Source organism: Remersonia thermophila, chromosome 7 (genome assembly GCF_042764415.1).
Source record: "Remersonia thermophila strain ATCC 22073 chromosome 7, whole genome shotgun sequence".
Taxonomy (NCBI): domain Eukaryota; kingdom Fungi; phylum Ascomycota; class Sordariomycetes; order Sordariales; family Chaetomiaceae; genus Remersonia; species Remersonia thermophila.
The window spans coordinates 707,111-730,797 of record NC_092223.1 but is presented as its reverse complement, the minus strand read 5'-3'; the positions used below and the strand labels follow the sequence as shown (position 1 = coordinate 730,797).

The 23,687-nt window shown below is 62.1% G+C and overlaps 6 protein-coding genes across 6 annotated transcripts; 3 read left to right on the top strand and 3 right to left on the bottom strand.

The window, feature by feature from the left end:
• Positions 1 to 881: 881 nt before the first annotated feature.
• Positions 882 to 3,634, bottom strand: VTJ83DRAFT_7171 (uncharacterized protein; the record flags this gene model as incomplete). Its single annotated transcript, XM_071013964.1, has 2 exons — positions 882 to 2,269; positions 2,326 to 3,634. The coding sequence occupies 2 exons, from the start codon at positions 3,632 to 3,634 to the stop codon at positions 882 to 884; spliced, it is 2,697 nt and encodes an 898-aa protein (XP_070863388.1).
• A 1,108-nt stretch (positions 3,635 to 4,742) lies between these two features.
• On the top strand, positions 4,743 to 6,666 carry VTJ83DRAFT_7170 (uncharacterized protein; the record flags this gene model as incomplete). The annotated part of the gene is made up of 5 exons (XM_071013963.1): positions 4,743 to 4,752; positions 4,824 to 4,841; positions 4,904 to 4,952; positions 5,015 to 6,131; positions 6,205 to 6,666. 5 exons carry the CDS (start codon positions 4,743 to 4,745, stop codon positions 6,664 to 6,666), a joined length of 1,656 nt encoding a protein of 551 aa, XP_070863387.1.
• A 560-nt stretch (positions 6,667 to 7,226) lies between these two features.
• VTJ83DRAFT_7169 (uncharacterized protein) lies at positions 7,227 to 11,459 on the bottom strand (the record flags this gene model as incomplete). Its single annotated transcript, XM_071013961.1, has 3 exons — positions 7,227 to 8,776; positions 8,843 to 11,154; positions 11,233 to 11,459. The coding sequence occupies 3 exons, from the start codon at positions 11,457 to 11,459 to the stop codon at positions 7,227 to 7,229; spliced, it is 4,089 nt and encodes a 1,362-aa protein (XP_070863386.1).
• Positions 11,460 to 12,711: 1,252 nt separating this feature from the next.
• VTJ83DRAFT_7168 (uncharacterized protein) lies at positions 12,712 to 14,442 on the top strand (the record flags this gene model as incomplete). The annotated part of the gene is made up of 2 exons (XM_071013960.1): positions 12,712 to 12,851; positions 12,915 to 14,442. The coding sequence occupies 2 exons, from the start codon at positions 12,712 to 12,714 to the stop codon at positions 14,440 to 14,442; spliced, it is 1,668 nt and encodes a 555-aa protein (XP_070863385.1).
• A 1,069-nt stretch (positions 14,443 to 15,511) lies between these two features.
• VTJ83DRAFT_7167 (uncharacterized protein) lies at positions 15,512 to 16,955 on the top strand (the record flags this gene model as incomplete). Its single annotated transcript, XM_071013959.1, has 4 exons — positions 15,512 to 15,523; positions 15,596 to 15,994; positions 16,051 to 16,621; positions 16,693 to 16,955. The coding sequence occupies 4 exons, from the start codon at positions 15,512 to 15,514 to the stop codon at positions 16,953 to 16,955; spliced, it is 1,245 nt and encodes a 414-aa protein (XP_070863384.1).
• A 2,622-nt stretch (positions 16,956 to 19,577) lies between these two features.
• VTJ83DRAFT_7166 (uncharacterized protein) lies at positions 19,578 to 21,926 on the bottom strand (the record flags this gene model as incomplete). The annotated part of the gene is made up of 3 exons (XM_071013958.1): positions 19,578 to 19,722; positions 19,828 to 20,244; positions 20,392 to 21,926. The coding sequence occupies 3 exons, from the start codon at positions 21,924 to 21,926 to the stop codon at positions 19,578 to 19,580; spliced, it is 2,097 nt and encodes a 698-aa protein (XP_070863383.1).
• Positions 21,927 to 23,687: the final 1,761 nt, after the last annotated feature.

The window sequence follows — 23,687 nt, the reverse complement described above, 5'->3', positions numbered from 1 at the left end:
TCGCCGCCGCCGCCGCCGCCGCCGCCTCGAGATAACGCTGAAGTTGGGTGAGGGTTGCCCCGCAAACCGGCCAGCCGGTGCGGGTCCCGCCGACGCCATCCGGGATGGAGATGCACGCTAGACCCCTGTTTCTGCCAGAGTGGCCTCTTTCAGCAGCAACCCCCCCTCCCCCTGTCGTCCGTCGACCGTCGACCCGCATGGAGGTTTGGCCTTTGTTCGGCCTGCCGTGGTCTGCTTTGGCGGGCAAACAACAAAAAAGGTCGGATGTGGCAAGCTTCCAGCTCCATCCATCCCATCTTCCGTCTGGACGGATTTCTCTCTGGGATAAGGTTCACTAGATAGGCTGCACGCTGCGCAACCAAGTGACTACATATAGTATACTAGGCGTCTACTATTGTAGTAGCTAGGTACGGAGGTGGGCACGGGGTGTCTCCAAGACAATGCCAGAGTAGGTGTCCAGATGCTTCCATTTCCTACCCGTGTCATGGTTGGTAACATAGAGTGTTCTCCGTCCTGGGCCATGCAAGCGATCTGCGAGGACAGATCGCCAAAGCACCGCAGTTTATTACCGTCGTACCCCAAGGGGTTCGTTGTTCATCAAGAAAGTTCATGGACACGCTGTTCTCCAAGCCTACCCCACACACCCAAACAAGGCCGGCTACGTTACCAGCTCCGCTTCCGCGGCGTGCTGAGGAGGTAACTAGGTAACTATAGTAGTTACCCCAAGGTACAGTATACGTACACCGTACTTGTACGCTACGACGTACTCTAAGCAGGCATGTAGCAAAAGCGCACACAACATAACAGCCGAAGAGCCTCATCCCGTGACCCTCTTGGAGCCTCAACGTTCCCCTGAAAAAGAAAACAAAAAGGTGAAAACGCTATTCCAACAAGCCAGCGGCCACCGTCTGGCCTCCGCTCCTCAGCACCACCCTCTGCCCCGCCTCCAGCGGCACCGGCGCCTCCAGCTGCACCACGATCCTCGCCACCGTGCCCGGCTTGACAATCTTGGGCTTCTTGTTCGCCACGGCGCCCGTCACCTTGTCCAGCAGGGCCGGGATGGCGTCGATCCTGCCGGCCGCGTGCAGCCTGCCCCGGTGAACGTCCACCTGCATGGGCGTCAGGAAATCAAAGGCCAGCGCCTTCATGGTGAACCGGTCCGAGCGGGCGACGGGCTTGGCCGGGTCGCAGATGATGTCGCCGACGCGGACGTGGATCGGGTCGATGTGGCTGAGGTGGAGGACGACGCTCTGGCCGGCGACGGCCCACTCGGCGGGGGCGTCGTCGGCGAGGAGCGACTTGACGTACGCCTTCTCGCCGCTCGGCTGGACGAGCAGCGCGTCGCCCACCTGCAGGGATCCCGCGTCGACGCGTCCGGCCACGGTGACGGGGCTCTGCATGGTGCGGTACACCTCCGAGGCCGTGATGCGCAGCGGGTTGGTCAGCGCCCGGGCGCTGGGCTCCGAGCTCTCCAGCTCTTCCACCAGCGTCGGCCCGGTGTACCATGCCGCGGCCGGGTTGGCCGATCGTCGGACGAGGTTGTCGCCGTAAAGCCCCGACACGGGGACGAACGAAATGTTTTTGGCCTGGAAGCTGGCCATCGACAGGAACCCGGCCATCTGGTTCTTGATCTCCTCGAACCGCTCCTGGGACCAGGACACCATGTCGAGCTTGTTGACGGCCACAATGATGCGCGACACCCCCATGCTGCGGATCAGGAGCGAGTGCTCGCGCGTTTGGCCCTTGAGCCCGGCCTCAAACGCGCCGACGCCGGCGTCGATGACGAGGATGGCAAAGTCGGCCTGGCTGGCGCCGGCGATCATGTTGGGGATGAAGTCTTGGTGGCCGGGCGCGTCCAGGACGGTGAAGATCGTCTTGTCCGTCTCGAACCGGTTGGTGGCGATGTCGATGGTGACGCCGCGGGTCCGCTCCTCGGCGCGCTGGTCCAAGACCCAGGCGAGGGCGAACGAGCTCTTCCCGATGGTCTGGGCCTCCTTGCGCAGCTTCTCGACGGTGCGTTGATCCACCACGCTGAGGTCGAGGAGCAGCCGGCCCATCATGGTGCTCTTTCCGGCGTCCACGTGCCCGACCACGACGAAGCTCGCGCTCTTTTTCCCTTTGTGCTTTTCAAACTCGGAGAGGACGTCGAGGTTGCGACTCTTGGGCAGCGGCGCTTCGACGGCCTTGGGCTCCTCGGCCTTGGCGTCGCCGGTTCCTGCGGCCGGTGCCGTCTTCTTGGCCTTGGACGCGGGGGTCGTCTTTTGTCCGGCTGTGGGTGCTATCAGTATCTGCTGTTAGCACGCAGGCTCTTGCTCGCAAGCGAACCTTTTGTCTGCGACTTGGCCTGAGCTGCGAGAACGATGTCGTCCGGACTGGGCTTCGCGAAGGCGTCCCTGGCCGACTGAGGGAGGTTCGGAAACAACACCACCACATCCTCGTACAGGTCCGAGTCGCCCCGCTTGCGTCGGCGGACTTCGAACCAGTCGAGGCTGGATCGATCATCCTCCGGCGGCGCCTTCCCCCGCCCGTCAACCCCATACAGCGGGCCATCAAAGTCGATCTCGACGCGGTCCCATGGCTTGGATTCCGCGGCGGCTGTCGTTGGTCGCGCAGAAGATCGGATGCCGCTGAGAACGTCGCCAAAAGAAGAAGGAGCTGTGGTGGTGGCATCATCTGCTGTCGCGGTGGCCTCGCAAGACTCTGCAGGCGTCCCGCGAAGACCCGGAGAGGGCGCAGGTTGTGTAGGTGGTGGAGCCGACGGAAGGCGTTCCGGCGCCTCGCCCGGAGACGGCCGTGCCGCGGCCGTTTGTGACTTGGAGGCCAGCAGCGAAGGTAAGGAGCCCAAAGACGTAGCGGCCGACGTTTTGAATCGTTTGCTGGGCGGGTTGGCCGCCGCTGCGCCCTCGTTCCCGCCGGCGGCATCCCGCACCGAGAGCTCGTTCAAGCCGACGACAGCTTCCGCCACGGCGTTGCTAGCGGCGCTCTGTTCTTGCGCCTTCTTTTTGCGCGCGGCTGCGAGGGCCTGCAGCTTGGACATTTTCGGGGCGGTGCCAGACCCGCCCAACAAGCCGCCTCGAGGTGTCAAGGGCGGGACGAAGGTGGTGGATCGGTGCGCTGGAACGTTGCCCCACGGCATGTCGTGGAAGAGGTGCGCGAGAGATGGGCCCGTCCGGCTTGAGGCCTGGCACCGCGATCCTACGCTCGATGAGAAGCCCAAAGTCGCTGGAGGGGCCGCGTCCGTCAGGTTCGAAGTCTTCGTCGCCCAGTCCGTCGGAAGATCGTGGTCGAGCAAGAGGGCATGGTCCACGGTGGAGAATGCACGGGTGGCCAACTTACCGGTGCGCTGATGGGGTTGGGTCTTGGCCGGCTTGGGCGCCGGGTTGACAAACTTGGAGATGAGGTAGGCGACCGACTTGTCGACGTCGTAGTAGTAGTGCCACAGGGCTTCCTCGATCTGGGCGACGGTGACCTTGGACGCCTCGACGCCCAGGGCGGCCTGGACGGCAGCGGTGCCTTGGGTCATGAGCTCCCGGTCCTCGGGGCTGAGCTCGTCATCTTCCTCGTCCGAGTAACCCTCGTACTCGTCCAGAACATCTTGGTAGTCCAGGTTGCGGATGTACTGGTGGCGCGACATGGCGATGGTGTACGGATGGCGACAGACGGCGAGGCGTGCGGGATGCGAAGGCCGGGAAATGAGAAGAGCAGGAGGATGTCGCGACGTCCGAGAACCAGGGAGGAGAGAAAGGCGGGGGCGGAAGAGAGGCGAAATGTCCGAGGGGAAGGGTAGACGGTACGAGGGGTGGTGGGAAACAGGAGAACTCTGGAGGCGACCGTTGACTCAGGCCGGCCGAGCTTGAGAGAAGCCTGAGGCGGAGCCTTGTCCCAGCGCGTTTGGCTAAGCGCGCCTTTGTTGTCGTTGGCACCCGTGTCACCAACAGGGCATGGGGGACTGCATCATGTCGTCGTTAGTTAATGCTCAGGTGGGTATTTCATGCGTTGCTGTGCCGTGCCAGAGTTCCCCCCGGGCCGTCTTGCGAGAGCAGGAACTTGATGCGGTGACCTAGGCAGCTCGGCAGCTGAGTGATTGGAGATTGGATATCTCGCCCACTTCCGGACGAACTTGACTTACACGCTGTCCTTTTTGTTGTAATGTCTTGTACAGAGGTTTAAGGCTGAGAAAGTTTCCGGGGCTGTACGGAGCCTTGGACGGGGCCCATGATCGAGCCGGAATATGTGGCAGTGTGGAAGTTGAATGAGGGTGATGGTGACGGTGACGGTGACAGGGACGACCGCGGGCCCTCATTGTGGTGGGGTAACTACCTTACCGTAGGTTAACCACCTCACGTTGCTCTCGCCGCGTGCACTCGACCGCACTCGACCCGACCCCGCCGCCTTTTTGGTGTGAGACCCGTTTTGGCAAAGGCGGTGAGAGCCTAAATCGCGGGGCAGCTAAGAAGCAGCCCCTCCCTGTAACCAACCAGCGCTGGGCTTCGATTTTTTGCCGTGGTCCCGCCTCTGGGACTGCATGGAACCTGGAAGCTCCCTAAATCGAAGCAGCTTTGACACCATCTACAAGCAACGACGCAACGACACAAGCTGCACGTCCAGCAACGCTCCGTGTAGTATCCCCCTCGGGTTGGTCTCTTATTTCTGCGCATCTGACGACTTATCCTTCGACTTCCCAACCTCGACTGTACCCAAGAAACGCCCGACATAGCCCGGAACCGCCAGTGCCTGCCAAGATGGCGTTGAGTACGTCCCCCGGATTCCAGGAGACGCGGGCTGCACAGGCCGGACGATTCAACTAACGTGGGCTGCCGTAGATCTGGACTTGTCGAACGGTACGATGGTGGCCGTTTCTCGAGCGAGACTCGCAACAACCTGCTGACCCGCCATGCTGCAGCCGCCGTGATGAAGGATGATCAGGGCCGGCCGTTCATCGTCGTCAGAGAGTCAGTCGTGCCGAACCATGCCCGCTCCCGCCCTCGACATCCCCCGCTAACGCACCCCCCAGCCAGGGCAAGAAGAAGCGCCAATATGGCAACGAGGCCGTCAAGTCGCACATTCTCGCCGCCCGCACCGTCGCCAACATCGTCAAGACGTCACTAGGCCCCCGCGGCATGGACAAGATCCTCATCTCCCCGGACGGCGACATCACCGTAACAAACGACGGCGCGACCATTCTGCAGCAGATGGAGATTTCGAACCACGTTGCGAAGCTGCTGGTGGAGCTCTCCAAGTCCCAAGATGACGAGATCGGCGACGGCACGACGGGCGTCGTGGTCCTGGCCGGCGCCCTGCTCGAGCAGGCCGCCGAGCTCATCGACAAGGGCATCCACCCCATCCGCATCGCCGACGGCTACGACCAGGCCTGCGACATCGCCGTGGCCGAGCTCGACAAGATCTCGGACGTGATGGAGTTCAGCAAGGAGGATACCGAGAACCTCCTCAAGGTGGCGAGGACAAGCCTGGGGAGCAAGATCGTCTCCAAAGCCCACGACCAGTTCGCCCAGATCGCCGTCGACGCCGTCCTGTCCGTCGCCGACCTGGAGCGGAAAGACGTCGACTTTGAGCTCATCAAGGTGGACGGCAAGGTGGGCGGCTCCCTCGAGGACACCATCCTGGTCAAGGGCGTCATCATCGACAAGGACTTCTCGCACCCCCAGATGCCGTCCGAGGTGCGCGACGCCAAGATCGCCATCCTGACCTGCGCCTTTGAGCCGCCCAAGCCCAAGACGAAGCACAAGCTCGAGATCAGCACCGTCGACGAGTTCAAGAAGCTGCAGAACTACGAGCGCGAGAAGTTTGTCGAGATGATCCAGCAAATAAAGGACGCCGGCGCCAACCTGGCCATCTGCCAGTGGGGTTTCGACGACGAGGCCAACCACCTCCTGCTCCAGAACAACCTGCCCGCCGTCAGGTGGGTCGGCGGTCCCGAGATCGAGCTGATCGCCATCGCGACCAACGGCCGCATCGTGCCCCGGTTCGAGGACCTGAAGCCCGAGAAGCTGGGCACCGCCGGCCTCGTTCGCGAGATGACGTTCGGCACGACAAGGGAGAAGATGCTCGTCATCGAGGAGTGCGCCAACACGAGGGCCGTCACCGTGTTCGTCCGGGGAAGCAACAAGATGGTAAGCCCCAACCGCACCGACCCAACAATCCGTCCCGGCCTCTCTCTAACTAACCCACCACCACCACCACCAGCTCATCGACGAGGCCAAGCGCTCCCTCCACGACGCTCTCTGCGTCGTCCGCAACCTCGTCCGCGACAACCGCGTCGTCTACGGCGGCGGCGCGGCCGAGATCGCCTGCAGCCTGGCGGTTGAGGACGCGGCCGTCAAGACGCCCGGTCTCGAGCAATACGCGATGCGCGCCTTCGCCGAGGCCCTCGACGCCATCCCCATGGCCCTGGCCGAGAACAGCGGCCTGAACCCCATCGCCACTCTCGCCGAGGTCAAGAGCCAGCAGGTCAAGGCCGGCGCCGCCGGGCGTGGCCGCCTGGGCGTGGACTGCATGGGCCGCGGCTCCAACGACATGAAGGAGGCGTTCGTCATCGACCCGCTCATCAGCAAGAAGCAGCAGCTCATGCTGGCGACGCAGCTGTGCAGGATGGTGCTCAAGGTGAACAACGTGATCGTCTCGGGGTCGGGCGAGAATGACTTTTGATCGCAGAGACGCGGGCAACGTGTGCGTGTGAGAGAAGGACTTGTTGCAGACAAAAAGGACATGCATCGAGGCTGCCTCGTTAGATCTAGATAATCGTCAGCATCGTTGACACGTCGTATTATAGTGCATGTGACCATGTCGCGTGTCGCATGTCGCATATCGCATATCGCATGTCGCAGTTTCTCGGTTTGTCGTGGAGGACAGGAATCCAAGAGTGGATGGATGCATGTCCGTCAAAGTTTCACCAGCGGGATGAAGGATGGTCCATGACAACATCCACTGTCAGTCACGTCCTCGTCACGTTGAGAGCATCATCTTGCGTCAGGAAATGGCAGCGTAAAAGAAAAAAAAAAAAAAAAGTCAATATATTCTCCGCTCGAATTCCACGCCCCGGTATCCTTATTGCCGTTTCGCCTCCACGCCAACACCGTCAACGACGCCCATGTACACCAAGAAGAAAGGGGGATAAGAACAAGCAAGAGAGAGATATAGGATGGGAAAAAAAAGGGAAAACAAACAAGAAACAAACGGCGACGCGCTTGTTCCTCCCCCGGCGTTCCTCAGGCGAACCCAAACCCCTGCGCGTTCTCCAGCGCCATGCCCAGCCTCTCGCGGAGCATCTCCTTGTCCTTGTACTCGGGCAGCAGCAGCGTCCCGTAGCACGTGTACGACGTGGGCAGGCGGCCCCGGGGGTTCTCCTCGGTGCCGTTGCGCTGGACGACAAACATGAGGTTCTTGACGCCGCCGACGGGGACGCGGTCGCTCGCCGTGACGAACTCGAGCAGCCGGCGCTTCATGCGGTCGTCGTAGCGCCGGACGACGCTCCAAAAGTCGCGCACCGTCGGGTGCGACGCGTCCCAGCCCACGTAGCGCGCGTGCCGCCGCAGCTCGGCCACGTCGATCTCCTGCACGCCCTCGACGACCGACTGCAGCAGCGACGGCGTGAAGAGCGCCAGCGACTTGGGGTGCAGGCAGGCGTGGAACCCGCGCGCGAAGGCCTCGAACTGCGGCCGCACCGACACGTCGGTCAGGTAGCGTATGTAGTCGGCGACGTAGGCGTGGCGGTTCTCCTTGGTGACGAGCGGGGCTTCTTTTTCTTCTTCTTCGGCCCCGGCCTTGGCCTTGGCCGCGGCCGCTTGAGGGTCGTGTGCTTCCTCCCCCTCCTCCTCGGGGGGCTCGCCGAACTGCGGCCACGATTCGGACGACTCGCTGCCGAGGCTGTCGCGTCGGCCGGCAGCATCGGCCGGCTTCATCTCGCGCGTGACGTGCCGGCCAAAGATGGACACGGAAAACTCATAGGTGCGGGCAAACACGTCCTCGACGCTGCCGTCCTTCTCGTCCCACTCGAGCAGGGCCGTGAGGCCGCTGGCCAGGTCGGGCCAGCCGTCGGCGATGTGGTGCAGCTCGGTGACGGGCTGACCGAGCAGCTTGCGGTACAGCGCCTTGGGGAACGTGACGGGCAGGGTCAAGCCGTTGTAGACGGCCAGCGACACCAGCAGGCCGATCAGCTCGAACCGCCACTCCGGCTCCGCGGAGCCCGGAAGGAACCAGGCCATGCGGGTGCGCTCGTCGACGGTGAAGGCGCCGCGGTCCGGGTGGAGGGCCTCGGCGATGGCCAGCCGGAAGAACTCCTGCTGGACGCCGCCCGAGTCAAACCCTTCCTCGCCTGTCGACTCGCCAAGGTGCACCTTTAACGGCCGCAGCAGCTCGCGTTCCTCGCGGCGCCAAAGCTGGTCGAACGCGTCTTCCAGCACCGAGCCCCGCCGTATGTCCAGGACGAGGTACTTTGCGCTCGCCGGCTTCAGGTGTTCCATGAGGAGTTCCCTGTGGTGCTGGTTCATGCCGGCCCGCTGCGCGATCGACAAGAGCTTGTCGTGGACGGATGCGGCTTCCTCAAAGGCCCGGTTCATGCGAGAGAAGTTGATGGCGCGGAAGTACGTCACCAGGGTGGACTCGTTGAAGATGTAAGGGAAATCCAGCAGGTGCACGCGCTGCCGCGTCGACGTGTGCGACAGCCACGAGATGGGCATGGTGAAGGTGTCCATCCGCTCGGCGAGATACTCGAACAAGAACCTGTCATCGCTCAACGCCAGCTCTTGACGCTTCTTATCTGCGGCGAATGTCAGCAAAAAAAGAAAAAGAAAAGAAAAAAAAGGGGGGGGCTAAAATCGCTTACAAAGTGCGTCGATCAGGGCGAGGGCGCCGCCGATGGGACCATCTGCCGGCACCTCGGGTGAGCCGTCCCAGTCGTGGAGCAAGACGGCCCTCGCCCAGTCCAAGAGCAGAATCGGGACGCGGCTTTCGTGGAGCGCGCGATCGGGAATCGGAAAGTCGAGGACGTAGACGGCATCCGAGTTCAGATCGAGCTGCGAAAAGAGCGGCACCAGGACGCCCTGCTCGGCGTCATGGTGCTCGTCCCCGCCGATGGTGGACTGGCACAAGGCGTCGAACTGCCGGCGCGTCGAGATCGCGGCGAACAGACGTCTCGCAAGCCGCAAGGCCAGGTCGTCGGTGAAGATATCCTCGTACTGCAGGCAAAGGTCGACCGGCGGGTTGCCGTCCACCACCCGCTGGGTCTCGGGGCCCCGGTCGCCGAGGCTCAACCCGTGCGCACGGAGCCTCGAAACGTCGTAGAGATGCTGCAGGTCGGTCACGAGCGGCGCGGCGGCGACGAGGGCGTGCAGGCAGATGGACAGGAGCCGCCCGGCGTCCAGGTTGGAGAGCGAAGTCTCGGACTTGGGGAAGACCTTGGTGGTGGGAGACCTCAGGTTCTGGAGGGACTTTGGCGGAGCAAACAAGCTGGCCGCGGCGAGCCACAGGCTGTGGAAGACCAAAGTGGGCGCGACCCGCGTCATCCTCAGCATGCAGTACCATAGGGTGTGCGAGTCGTACAGCTGGCCTTTCCGGGTGAACGAGCGCAGGGCCAGCTCGGGGTCGCTGAGGACGTAAAACAGGGTCTGCTCGACAAACAGCTTCCACTCCTGCTTCCGGTAAGCTGCAGTCCTCGGCAAAGCCCTCGGGTTTGGTTTCCGCCGCAAGCCCTTGGCCTGCCTGCTCTGCGGCTTGCTCACGGTGCGGGGCTCTAGCAGGTGCTTTTCGGCGGTCCCATCTTGCTGCATGACGTCGCAGAGGAAGTCGACGACATCGGAATCGAGGCGGGAGAGCGCCTGCGGCAGCAGGCGCTCATCTTCCGACTCGGACTCTGGGGCCGCCGCCCCCTCCGAGCCGTCGGTGCTCGCCTTGTCGGAGGGGGCGGTCGAGCCTGCGCTGGGCGTCTTGGGACTCCGCAGCTCGCCAGCTTGGGATTTGCTGAGATGGGCCCGGCTCGTCCTCGCCGTGCGATCGACGCTCTTTGGGGATGGCATCCTTTCCAGTGAGACGCCGTCGAAAAACCCCGCAGAAGAGAGCTGAGAGATGGGTCGCGCGATGTTCGAACCAGCGGGTTTCGCGACGCGCTGGCCCTTCTCCGTGACGCTGCCACCGGCTCGGGGGGATCTCACCAAGGCCGCATAGGGCTCCTCTGCCGTTGTGTCTGGGCAATAGGGGTCGATAGAGAGCTGTCGCTTAGGTTTTGGCCCGGAGGTCCGGACTTTTGCGTTCGAGTTTCGGCGAGGATGCACGGAGCGCGGCGGTGGTGAGGGTTCGCGCTGTTGCTGTTGCTGCTGCGTATTCTTGGAAACGGGAGCTTCCCGGCCAGGCTGGCCGTGCTCTCCCATCTCTTGTCCGTGTTGAGCCTCTCGGCCAGTGTCAGAGTGCGAGTCGGGTAGCGTGGATGACGGCGCTATGGTCGGATCCGGCCTCTCCTTTGCATCGTATGGAGCGTCATGATTTGGGGGTGCTTCAACGGGTGTTTCTGCGGATGGTTCTGCAGAGTTCGCGGAATCGGGCTCGCTGCCAAAACGCCTCGCCTTCTTGGACATGTCTTCCAACGCCGCCGGCGTCAGCCATTCGAGCATCTTGAAAGCAACGGTGCCGAAGATGTTGGCGGCGAAGGAACGGTGGTCTTTGCTCGACGGCTGCTCAACGATGGTAAAATCCGGGCACCTGAAGGCCCCCAGCTCGGATGCCCGGCGGACAACGGCGGGTCGGGTCGCCTTCTCGGACTTGTCGCCATCCGCCGTGCCGCTTTGAGATGTCGCAGGAGCAGGCGGCGCCCCGTGGTGGTCCGTCGGCTTCGCCGGGCTTGAGCGGTTCGGGGCGGGCGGTGGTTTCGAAGCCGCCGGGTGGGCATCGCGCAGCTTCGACTTGGAGCTGGGGACGAACACCAAGGAGTTGACGGCGGCGGGGGGCGACTTGGGCGGTTTCAGGTGCGGGCAGAGGCCGTTCTCGGGGTTGTCCTGGCTGGCGAGGTAGACGGCCAGCGTCCTCGCGCTCGTCGGGTTATAGCGGCGGATCGGGGCGCGGCCGACGATTCTTTTGCGACACGTGAAGCATGTGGATGTGTTGCAGTGCTCGGAGCCGCAGCCTTCGCGGAGCTGCACGATGTACCTGTCCCGAGTCGCGAGAGTCAGCCAAAGCCAAAGCGTGGAAGGGGGGGTAGAGCGGAACAGGGACGAGGCAACGGACTTCTGAACCAGCTGCTGGAAGTTGTGCCGACGGCTGGCCTTGTGAATCGCATAGACGCGCCTCGGGTTGTCGATGTAGTCCACCAGATCCCGCAATTCACTGGGCGCATCCGAGGGTAGCCGCGGGAAGCGCGCCTCCTCCCAGAGACCGGCGAGAAGGTCCAAGTCGTCGGCGACGATGGGGCCATGGCCGCCGGCGCTGGCGGGCCGCGTGGCGTCGCCCGTCATGACATGGATAGGAGATGGGGTTCGCTCGGCAGGGGCTGTCGGGGATGGACGGATCCGATGGGCGAAGGCTCGGGGCGGTGTTTGGAAGATGGCGGCGGCGATGGCGGAGGAGGGCGAAGACGGTGTCGTGACGTTGTCGGACTCGCGGAGGGCCCAGGGGAAGAAGAAGGCGGCTGAAGGCTGTGGAAGTCGAGTTCAGCTCACGCAGGAGTAGGCCGTCGGCGGGAATTATCAAAGCGCATGGTCCAGCGCCAACAACATCAGTCAGGTAAGGTGAAGTCGGCTAGCGCTCAACCATGCATGCCGCAGATGCCATGGGAAGTTGGAGAGAGCGAGCTGACAGACCGAAGCCGCATTCGGACTTGTTCACTTGGCCCTGGTTTCCAGCTGCATCGTCTGTCGGTCGCACTGGACCCGAGCTCAACCTGAACCCTGACTGCGTGACGGGCGCCGCCCCGGGACAGGAAGTCTCTCTCCACTTGCTCAACTCCACCCGGGCCAGTGGGTGGGTCCATGCAGCGTCCCAGACACCGAACGAGGAAACTTACACAGTACCTACGGTACTATAGTATGTACGTTACCTGCCTACCGTACACTGCCGACACCATGCTGCTTACACAGTACACCGTACCCGGACACTTACTATAGCTCGGGCATCCCGTCTGCTTCGGGTCTCTCAGAACAGACGCCCGATGGCTTCTCTTCCCTTCTCTCCCTTCTCTTGTTTCTCTTTCCATGACAAATGTGGTTTCAGCCCATGTGCTTGTTGACTAACACTCAAGGTCAGGCCATCTTGGCAGGCTGACTGACGTCCATCGGAATGGCCTCGCCGAGATCCAACCTGGAAGTGGGCGGAGATTCGCGAGCTTGGCGCCGGAGCCCCACTTCGGTACTGTCCAGTAGTACGGTGTGACGCCAGTTGCCCCGCCATGATTTCCAATCGCCACCAGAATTTACTTTGCTCCCCGCGCCCGCATGGGGAAAACCTGCCAACCGGGCAGCACATCTAGCACGTGTTGACGGCGTTTTGGATTTATTTCTTAACCACCAACTTTCCACTTTTGCGCACGCCTCAAGCACCGTATCTGGCTCGAGCCCAGTCTTGGTGTATCTTCTCCGCCGTCTCCCGCACCTGACCGTCGTCTTGGTCGACACCAAAAATTCTCCCCGAAACCTGCAACACATTCTCCCCGACCTCCTCTTCCACTTTGAGTCCACCACCCCCAGGGACATCGTCGCAACGTTCGATACCATGGCGACCATTTCCGGCAGCAGGACTGCCCCGGGCAACGACATGATGGGCAACCCGTCCCATCCGTACACCTGCAATACGTGCCAGGTCGCCTTTCGCAACAGCGACCTCCAGAAGGGCCACATGCGGAGCGACTGGCAGTAAGTCGTTCCCTTTTTTTTCTTGAATGAGTCAGTCGGCATGCAAGCTCACCGCGCCCACAGCCGTTACAACCTGAAGCGCCGCGTCGCCTCGCTGCCGCCCATCTCGTCCGAGGTGTTCACCGAAAAGGTTCTCCAGGCCCGCGCCGCCACCACCGCCCAAGCCGACAAGGCCGGGTTCGAGCAGACCTGCGAGGCCTGCAAAAAGACATACTACAGCGAAAACTCGTTCCGCAACCACCTCAGCAGCGCCAAGCACAAGGCCAAGGCGGCAGCGGCCGCGCGGACGACCCGCAAGATGGATGACGAGGCGAGCTCCGTGTCGTTCTCGCTGGGCGAGCCGGCGGCCGAGTCGGTGGTGGACTCGGATGCCGAAGACGAGGTCGGCCAGGTGGTCGAGGGGCTCAGGCAAACGGCTCTTCACGACGCCGCGTCCCCGGTGCAACAGCCCCCGAGCCCGCGCTTGTCGGCTCAGCAACCGAGCAAGCCCGAGCCTCCCGTTTCCCAAACCGCCGGCGAGGAAGCGTCGCAGGGCACGACCCCTGCGGCCCCTGCGGCCCCGACTCCCCAAACGTGTCTGTTTTGCAACCACGAGTCCGAGACGCCGGCGCTCAACGTCGCCCACATGGAAAAGGTCCACGGCATGTTCTTGCCGGAACGGCAGTACCTTGTCGACCTGGAAGGCCTCCTCCGCCACCTGCAGCGGCGCGTGTTTGAGTTCAACGAGTGCCTCGTCTGCGGCAAGGCCAAGGCCAACGTGTTTGCCGTGCAGACGCACATGCGCGACAAGGGGCACTGCCAGATTCCGTACACCACGGAAGAGGAGCAGCTCGACATTGGCGACTTTTACGACTTCCGCAGCACCTATTCCGACGGCGAGTGGGAGGACGAGGAGGACGACGAAGAGGGGGCTCAGGAGGGCGGCGCCAAGCTCGGCGCCCCCCGCGAGACCAAGATCGTCACCGAGGACGGCGACGAGGTGATGGAGGACGAGGACTGGGAAACGGACAGCGAGGCGTCGTCCCTCGACACCAACGAGCTTACGGCGGTGCCCGCGGACCAGCATTACCACCAGTACGAGCGGCTGAACAAGCACCGGCACCACTCCCGCAGCACGGCGCGGGTGCATCGTCAGGCCGACGGCTGGCACGCCCAGTCCGGCAAGCGGCCCGTGGCCGTCTTTTACGACGAGTACGAGCTCCACCTACCGAGCGGCAAGTCGGTCGGCCACCGGTCGCTCAACCGGTACTACCGCCAGAACTTGTACCACTACCCGACGGCCGAGGAGCGGGCGGAGCGCCTCGCCATCGAGGCGGCCAAGGAGGACGGCGACGCGATGGAGGTGGACGAGGACGGCGCCGGTGCGGGCGAGGCGGGCAGGGGCAGGGAGCGCAGCAGCCGAACGTCGCGCGCCCTGATCCCCCGCGACTTGCGGGGTCTTGGGGTGGCGACGGTGGACGACCAGCGCGCTCGGGCTGTCGTGACCAAGGGCAAGAAGGAGGAGTGGGCCAACACCAAGCGCAGGGACTACCTGCACACCCGGCTGGCGATCAAGGAGAAGGCGGCCCATCCGGCGACGTATATGCGCTGAGCGCCGGGGCGGGGAGATGGTCATGGAAATGCGATCACCCATCCTGGGTTGCTGTTGCTGCTGTGTTCTTTTTGAGGTCTTGTGTTTATGAAGAAACGCCCGGTCGGGCATGCAATGATAGACGGTTTTCAGTGTAGCACATCCCGTGGGTTCTTTCTGTTCAAGGCCATGCTATGTACCATGCTATCCTTGTAGGTATGCCCCCCTCGAGAATTCAACCTTGACGCGCAGCCAGGCTGGAAGGGCTGGAAGGGTTATTCTCGGGGTCCTTTGGTGTGACTGTAGCCACTGGGTTGCCTTGCCTGATGTTGGAGTGACCTGTCGTGGAGGTGAGCTGCGTTGACGATTGGACTGCCTTGCCCCGCTAAGCACGCCGGTTCGCAAGTGGGGTCGCGGGGCAGACGGGGCCTGCTGCGGCCACAGGCCCCAGCCAAGACCCCGACGCCGATTCATCATTGATCAAGCATGGAACCCTGGATGGAGCATTCGGGTTGATCCATGATGGCATGGCTGTGGCTTCATGACAAGCCGGACCTGCCCAACAATCCATCCATCCATCCATCCGCCAGGCTCGGATCACGAGTGCTGAGCCCTCTTTCATCTCGAACGAGTTTCATTGTCAACCTCATCCTGTATGACAACCTAAGCAAGGCAGCTGCCATACCTGGTACCTGGGGAATAGCCTTGACCACCACCCTGGACTTCTAGCTTGTCCTTGCTTTTGGCTCATTCGACCAGGGCCCTCGTTAGCGGGAAGCTCCTGTCACAGCCCGTCATACGTACCCCGCGGCGGGCCGTTGTGCATCCAACGACTTGCAGCCCCAAACACACCCCGTCCCCATCACCTTCTCCCCGAACACTGCCGAACACTGCCACCGTGAGACGCACATCCGACAACGTTGGGCTGCCTTAGCAACCCCTCGCTGTCCTCCAACTTGGGTTTCGGGACACGCCAGCATTTTTGAATTCGTATTGCATTCTCCAGCATCATAACAGCTATCGGAGAAGCCATCATCATCTACTAGGTTTGGGCTATCCCGCTTGGACGCGCGACCAGCCACCAGCCACCATGTTCTCTCAAGTGAGCCCTCCTCTCTCTCTCTCTCTCTCTCTCGGTCACCACCCAGCCCGGCCAACGCTCACAGTTCCTCAGAAGAAACCTTACACGGCCGTCACGGTCAGCATCGAGAGGCTGACGAGCGAGTCCATCCCCGTCGATGATCTCAGCGGCATCCCAGACCTGGTGGAGGTGGTTAACCTCCAGCCCACGGGTCCCACCGAGGCTGCGCGTGCTATAAGGAAGAAGCTCAAGTACGGTAATCTTCACCGCCAGCTCCGCGCCCTGACCCTCCTCGACGGCTTGATCCAGAACGCCGGCCCTCACTTTCAGCGGAGCTTTGCCGACGAGGCCCTCCTCGAGCGGCTGCGCTTCTGCGGCACCGCCGCCCTCTCGGACCCCGAGGTCAGAAAGAAGTGCTCGGAGCTCTTTGCCAGCTGGGCCGCCGAGTACAAAAACACCCCGGGGATGCAACAGGTGGCCAGCCTCTACAAGGTACGTTCTCGGGAACACGGGCCGCGATGGGCTCTCGCCAGGCTGACCCCGACCAGCAACTGCCCCGCCGCAAGCAGGCCGTGACGCAGGAGCGATCCAAGGTCATCCGGGAGACGGACAACCCGTTTGGCGAGGAGGATGACGAGGATGACAAGGCGGCCCAGCCAGGGCCCTCTGGGACGCATTCCAGGACGAGGTCGGCGTCTCTCTCTCAGCCATCGGCGCATCGGACCACGTCCGACTGGTCCAAGAAGAAGAAGGACAAGAGGTCGAAGCGGTCAAAGCCCTTCAGCCTGGAGGCCGAGAAGGCCCAGATGAAGAGCCACATGGCCGAGGCGCTTCTGGCCGCCACCAACCTGACCAACACGCTGCAGTCCATCAACCGGGAGAAGGAGCGCATCTCGGAAAACCCGGTCGCCGTCCAGCAGTTTGAGGCATGCAAGCAGCTTCGCAGAAAGATTCTTCGCTACATCTACCACGTTGAATCGCCAGAGTATCTCGGAAGCTTGCTCCAAGCCAACGACCAGCTGGTGACGGCTCTCATGACGTTCGAGCAGCTGGACCGCTCGGTCGACGCCGACAGCGACTCGGACGACGAGCTCGCCGAGCAGGCGCACATCTACCGGAGTAGGTCAACGTCCAAAAGCGCACCTGGGCATGCTTTGCCGCGGCTGTATCTTCTAACCAAGGCGGCGCAGTGATGACGGAAAAGGCCAAGGGCAAGGAGCCGGCGTCGCCGACCAGTCCCACGGCGGAAATGGCCGGCCTCAGCATCGGCTCTCCCCACACGTCGCCCCGTCGGGTGCCTCCGCCGCGGCCCTCCGCCGCCACCAAGCCGTCCATGCTCCCTCCGCGCCCGGCCACCTCCAGGCAGGTGACGGCCGATTCGTCGGATGATGACGACAATGAGGACGACGACAACCCTTTCGCCGACCGCAACGCCGTGTCCAGGGCCGATTAGAGCGGGCCAAGACAGGCCGTCCTAGGGTTCTTCGGTTCTGGACGGGGCGGTGCGATCAGGAATGGCGGAGGCGACGGGGGCGGACGCAGCATGCCTGCCGAAGGAGGCGGTGGAGGCCACGGGGGCGAAGGAACGGCGCCTGGCGGACTGGGCGGCGCAGGCGGAGTTGGCGGGGATGGCGGGGATGGCGGAGACGACGGCAAGAAGCCGCAGAGGGAGCTTGACTGGTTCTTGAGAATGATTTCATCAGGGAAGAAGAAGCTAAAGAAGGCAAAGAAGAAAAGCAAGAAGAACGAGAACCAGCGGGCTTCCACATCTGTGATGTCTGGGCCTAACCCAGCGACGGTCGACCTCCCGCAAGCCTACTCTGACAACACTCCGGCGGCGCATCCACCAGGAGAGGCCGCGGAGACCTCCGAGCAGCAGCAACAAGAACCGCACGATTCGGTCTTGACGTGGAGCGAGTTGCTACCTCAGGAAAACGGGATTGCTACGGTCGACTCGATAGCTCCGGCCCCTTCGTCTTCTCATGAACGCTCTCGCTCGTCGCTGGGGGACCTGTTTCAGCAGCCAGCGCAGACAACGAGGACGCCGCCGCAGTCCAAGGCGACAGGGGAGGAGGAGGAGGAGGAGGAGGAGGAGGAGGAGGAGGAGAAGGCCCAGCAACAACCACAGGTACAACAATCCCAGCAGGAGATGCAGAAGCCATCAGAGAGGTCAGAGGCCCAGCAGAAAGCCCTTACGGACCAGCCTCAGCAACAGCCAGAGCCGACGGAATCCCGGCCGCCATCACCAGCTTCCCCAACCCAGGGTGCCTTCAGCTCATCCTCGCTCGGGTCCTCTGCGCCCGCACCGCAGCTTCCTCCACTACCTACGCAGGATTTCTCGTTCATGTCGTCGTCGTCGTCTCCGCCGCCGCCGCCGCCGCCGCTGCCACCCCAATCACCGGCAGCAACGCATGCTCAACCTCATCCGTCGTGGCGGTGGGAGGAACCAGCGGCCTCGCCGCAGCTCTCGGCCGTGGCATCTCCGGCGTCTGAGAGGATGGTGTGTGTGTGGTTTGGCGAGCCGCCGCTCCCTGCCTTCCCTGCATCCCCGGCAGCTCCGACGGCTCCGACAGAGAGCTCGTCGGTGTACTCTCAGGACGATGCTGGTCGAGGAGCATGGAAGGAACTGAAGGAGACGCCAAGTGCAAGTGCCGAGCCGGAGGGACCGAGGCTTGCTTCTGGGCGTGAACCTGACTCTGGACCTGGCCCGGGACCATCGGAGGCGGGGCTGTCCAGCACTGGGCCGCCAGACCATTCAGCGGGAAGTCCCAGGTTGCTCACTACACACCCCGCATCCTTCGGCGACCCAAGCCTGCGGAATAGGGCACCTGAGCCATCATCGTGCCAGCCAGCGCCGGTACCCTTGTTAACGTCATGGGGTGAGGGGCCAGCAGCGTTGGCCTTGCCAGATACACGACGATTAGAGGAACTATCGCCGATAGATTTGCCCGGGCTTTGGGGTGAAGGACAAGAGAAAACACCCGCCCTGTCGTCTGCAGGACAGCGGCCAGCGGAATCGCCGCCATCGGGGAGCAGCAACCCGTCGCTGCCAGGCCTGCCGCCCATCTCCCCAACCCCGTGGTACGAAGGAGCTGGGCACGTGCCGGGCACGTCGATGCTGAGCCTGTCGTCCCCGGCTCAGGCACAAGAACCGCGACGGACGCAGCCTGGGCCACCGAGTCCCGGGCAGCAGCCGGAGCCAAGAGGGCCATCCTTGTCCAGTCCACAGCAAGAGGAAGCAACGCTAAGCTCGGGTTCAGGTTCGGGCTCCGGTTCTGGTTCGCCGCAGACTTGGGATCAGATCGTGGCAGAGTGGAAGGGGAAGTCGATGGAGGCATGATATGTACCAGGGAATAATGAGAGAGAGGGGGGTCGGGTAGGGGGGGTAGGATGGAAGGGAAATCAGGGCCGAGGAAAGCGTGGGAAAGGTTAGCGTTATGCTGCATTGCTCTATGCTGTGTTTTCTTTTTCTCTAGCTTTGGCAGGCAAGCAGTGGTTTGTTTCTCAGTAATAGGTAAACGAGAAGCCGGAGAAGACCGAGGTTGCTGGGTGTCTTTTATGTCTCAATGGGACAGCGTCAATGGAGCGCATTTTTGGGTCTTGGGTCCAAGTCACCATGCAATGAGCCCTGACTACCCTATGGTCCTCCTACTACAAGCAGTGCCTCCTCAGCCTCTGAACAAGTCACCATGAGGCACTTGTCAGCAAGGCTTCACAGAGTCAGTCAGGCATAGCCCTGGCAAAGGTATATTGTACATAAAAAAACATCCTTCCGGCCGAAGTCGCAAACTGAGAGCTGATGAACGATGACGGCAGACGAGGGTGGCGCGTCCGCCTGGATCAAACTTCTTCCGTGAAAGGAGAGGTGTTGAGCGTCAGGCGGCTCATCGAACGTGTGATCAAGCTCGTTCCGGCAGCTGAGGCGGGCATGGATGTTTACGTCTAGACCGAGTTCTCGTGCGGAATGGAGACGGCTGGAGGGCGGGGAGTTTGCGTGTGATGAAGCACCTTTGTACACGGACCTCGCTCGGCCCATCCCGGCTGTCCGCCTTCAGGTCTCACTCATCCGCCCGTTTCACTCATCCTTCTTGGCCGAGCCTCCTAGCCGCCTGTACTTCCTCTTGTCGCCGCGCCTCATCAGCCGCTGGTCCCGGGTGCCTTTGCCGCCTTCCCAGTATCCCTTGCCTCGCTTGCCGATGACGCTCCGGCCGCAAAAGGTGCTGTGAGTGGTGAATGGTCAGCATCGTTCTTCCGAGGCCTCGCCTCGTCGAGAGAGGGGGGGGGGGGGGAGAATGAGATCGAAGAAACCAGGCAACACAACATACCAGCTCTCGGGGTTATACCTCTGCTCCCGGCTGCACCATCCACACACCATCCGGCTCGCCCACTCGTTCTCGTGCTTCTCGGCGGCATCGTGGCACCTGTCGCACGGGTACACCCGGGCGCAGCACGAGAAGCGGAACCAGCGGAAGCTCTTGCGGTAGTGGGCGCACGTCCCGCGGTCGGGCAGGGGCTCGCCGGCGCGCAGGCCCAGCTTCTCGTCCTGCCGCCCGCGGAGGCGGGCGGGCGCGAGGCGCGGGTGGTGCATGCCCGGCGCGTAGGCGAGGAACCTGACCTCGGGGATGGCAAAGGTGAAGCGGGCGTGGCACTCGCGGCAGACGTTGGTGGTGGCGTCGCCGCGCACCGAGGTGTAGCCGGTCGAGGAGGCGGTGGAGCAGCGAGAGCACGTCGGGACGAAGGTGCTGCGGGCCGAGGCGGCGGGCGGGGTCAGGTCAGACGTCTGTTTCTCCTACGCAGCGGGTCCTCGGTCTGGAAGCCCCAGGCCGGCGACGCAACGATGGATGGATGGATGGATGGATGGATGGGTGCAGGATGGCGATGCTGCTTACCTTGGGAGCATGTCGGCGACGGCGCAGCCCGTCGCGTCGATGAAGCCCGCGCGGGCCGAGTTCTGGTGGACGAGCTCCTGGCGGAAGCGGACGGCGAACGGGGTGGCGCACTTCTTGCAGCTGCCCGGCTTTTCGAGGTTGTCCTTCAGCCCGGTCATGTCGTTGAGCGTCTTGCAGCGGTCGCACTTGACGACGAGGCTGAGGACCGCCACCTGGAGGAGATCGATGCCGTGGAGCTCGATCGACGGGAAGGATATGGCCGTGCCGCGCTCCGGCGTTTCGGCGAGCAGGAACGGGACGCTGCCGGGCTGCTGTCCCGGCTCGACGGCGGCGGCGGCGCCGCCGCCGCGGCCTGCTTCGCTGTCTTCGTCGTCGTAAGAGTCCCCGTCCGAGGAAGAGGAATCGTCGGCGTCGTCCAGGACCCATTCTGGCGGTCGTGAGACCACGTGGACGTGGCCCTTCCCCTTGTCCAGGGTCGATGAGCGCTCCGCCTCGGCAGCCTCATGGTCTGCGCGGGCCGGCGCGTCGGACGCTGTTGGTGCGGTCGCAGGCGCCGGCTTGGGGGCTTGCTTGGCCAGCGAATGCATGTTCTGGGCGAGGTAGTTGAGATGGCTGGTCAGGGTCATGTGCTTCTGATCGGCGGCCTTCTGGGCGAAGAGCTCCTCGAGGGGCTCGGCCTCCTCTGAATCGACGTCGTTGAGCAGGACCCGAAGCGGCTGGAGCGGATAGAGCAGAGGGATGATGAGCTGGACCGACTGGACCTGTTGCAGCCCGGGGGGAAGGCTGGTCCGGTGTCTCGGCTCGAGGGACAGCGTGTAGACGACGCCGTCGCTGGATTTGTGGTAGATGGGCAAGCGGCTCATGCGGGCCTCGAGCTGGCGAACCTCCTGGGCGCGGCGAGCCTTTGCGGCGGCGATCTCTTCGCTTGAGAAGGATGGCTCCGGGACGTAGGGCCGAGCTGGGGGAGCAGCAGCAGCAGCAGGAGGAGGAAGAGGAGGAGGGTTGGCGGCGACCGGGGCAGATGGCTCAGCAGCATCGAGATGGCGCGCGTCTTTGAAGATGGTCAGCTTGACCGTCTCGGCCTTCTGCTCGGATAAAAACGCCTCCAGCCGCCTGTCGAGAGCATTGGTCAGGGCGAGCAAGGTGGCGCCGCGCTTTTCGCGCACCAGGCCGTCCCATCCCTTCTCGATGTTGATGGCGAAACCCCTGGGGATGTCTTTGTTTTTGACATGGAGCTGGGGCGGGATTTTAGGATACCCAGCCGGGACTTGGAGGTCGCACTCGAGGTGGTCGAGGTCAAAGGGGAAGTCGGGATCCGAGGGCTTGAGGTTGAAGAGGAGCGAGACGGCCCCGTTGTCAAGCTCCGTCTCCTTGGGTGAGTACCGACGCCTCAGCTGCTCCAGCTGATAGCCCCGCGCATCCTTGGTCTCCCGCTCCGGGACGGGCCGGGACACGGCGCGGGACGGGGGCGCTTCGGCCACGGCTTGTCGGCTGGACCGGGGTGAGGCCCCTCCTCGGGAACGAATCGGTATCATCTCGTCGGCAGAGGAGGGTCAAGGAATGAAGTGGACGCGTCAAATGCTCTGTGAAGAACCTTGGGATTCAAGGACGACGGGTGACAATGGACTGCCTCAACCCCTGATATGCACGGCGGCAAATTGGCTCTTCGAACCCTTCCACCTCAAGGTTCAATTCCCTCCCACCAACTCTGGTTCTTATTTCTTTTGATTGGATTGTCCACGGAGTGTGAGAGGTCCAATGGCAAAGCTGGGCCGCCCCGTATTCTCAGCAGTGAGGTGGTTATGGTTGGCGATGAATCATCATGACTTGCATCAAGTGGGCTTGCATCGGCAGTGACTCAGGACCCTCGAACGAGGTGGATCGCCACCGGAGCAGAGCCGGCGGAGTGGGGCTTCTCCGCTCAAGCCCGGGGGCGTGCACGGACCACTCTTCCTCCGCCCCTGAGCGAAGTAAACAATGCATTTCTATATGTATGTGATAGTGTGCCCGGAGGGAGGCATCTTGGGGAAAGAATCGAGGACATTTTTCACGGGAAACCAGTGAAGACTTCCTCATGCTCTGGTTTCCCTGGATTGGCGTCTTGAAGATCCCAGGGCATGGACCGCCGGAAACCAGTGCGGCGTTGAGGGAGCGCTTCAATCCAAGGCCACCCCATAGATCACCCGGGAAAGAGCGGAATTTCGGATAAAGGAGCATACAAGAGAAACACTAGCATTGAATCTATAGCATCTGTAGGCGTATTTTACATTTGTGCCGCCAAATACCCAACCCTCTCCGGTCATGCCCCCATGGCTGCTGGCTATCGTATCACTATCCGCTGCCGGCGTCACGCTCATCGCTCGCCGTCCAGCAAACATATATCCGGGACCGCCTACACGAGAAATGGGCTTCATCTTTTGGCCTAGAAAAGTGCCGTCCTGGTTGCATTGTCATGTTGCAAATCAGTTTCCATTGTCTGCTTCAGGTGGACGCCGAAATGAACCAATCCAGGAGAAAAGAAAAGAAACAGGAAAGGGAAGGAAACATGGGGAAAGGACTAAGCAATAGTAAGGCAGTTACTAAGAAATTGACTGCTTGGATGGCAATGTTGTCAGAGCATGCCGCCGATTTACCGGCATCGGATATCGAATACCTAGACTTTGGCAAACTGCGAGGAAACATCAATGCTTTGAACCTTGCCCGAGGTTCTCAACACAAGAGCTGAAGCTGAACAGCAGCTGGGGCTAAATTTAGGTACTTGTACTTTACCGCACATTTCAAACAATCTAGAGCTCTTCCAAGTTCATCCAACATGTTGGGCCGTTAGGGTAGAACGAAGGAGTCATAGAACGGGGTTCAAGCCTACAATAGTACCATTGACATCTGTATGCCTATACACACTGGACACGCTGGAAGGTTGTAGATATGACTGACCTCTTCAGGTCTAAGAGCGTCCTAGCTTTTACGTCTGCTTTATTAGAATCTAATGTCTACTCTGTGAGTTACAGTTATCAGGGGCTAACTGTCTTCTTGAGGATGACGAGATACCTTCCAAAAGAACATACATGGGCACTCTTTCGAGTCCCTGTCTAACGCTCAGGGGTTTCCACTTGCAACACGCTCCTGGGAGTAAAAAAGAATGATATCTGAGGCGAGTGAATGGCCGGTAATTGCGTGATCAAAGCCATGGTAGGACGTCAGGGAGACTGCAAGGTGCAGGAAACTAGAGTAGGGAGTTACTACTTCGACAACGGCCATCTTTGTGGATAGGCAAATCACACATTGAACCTCCTATC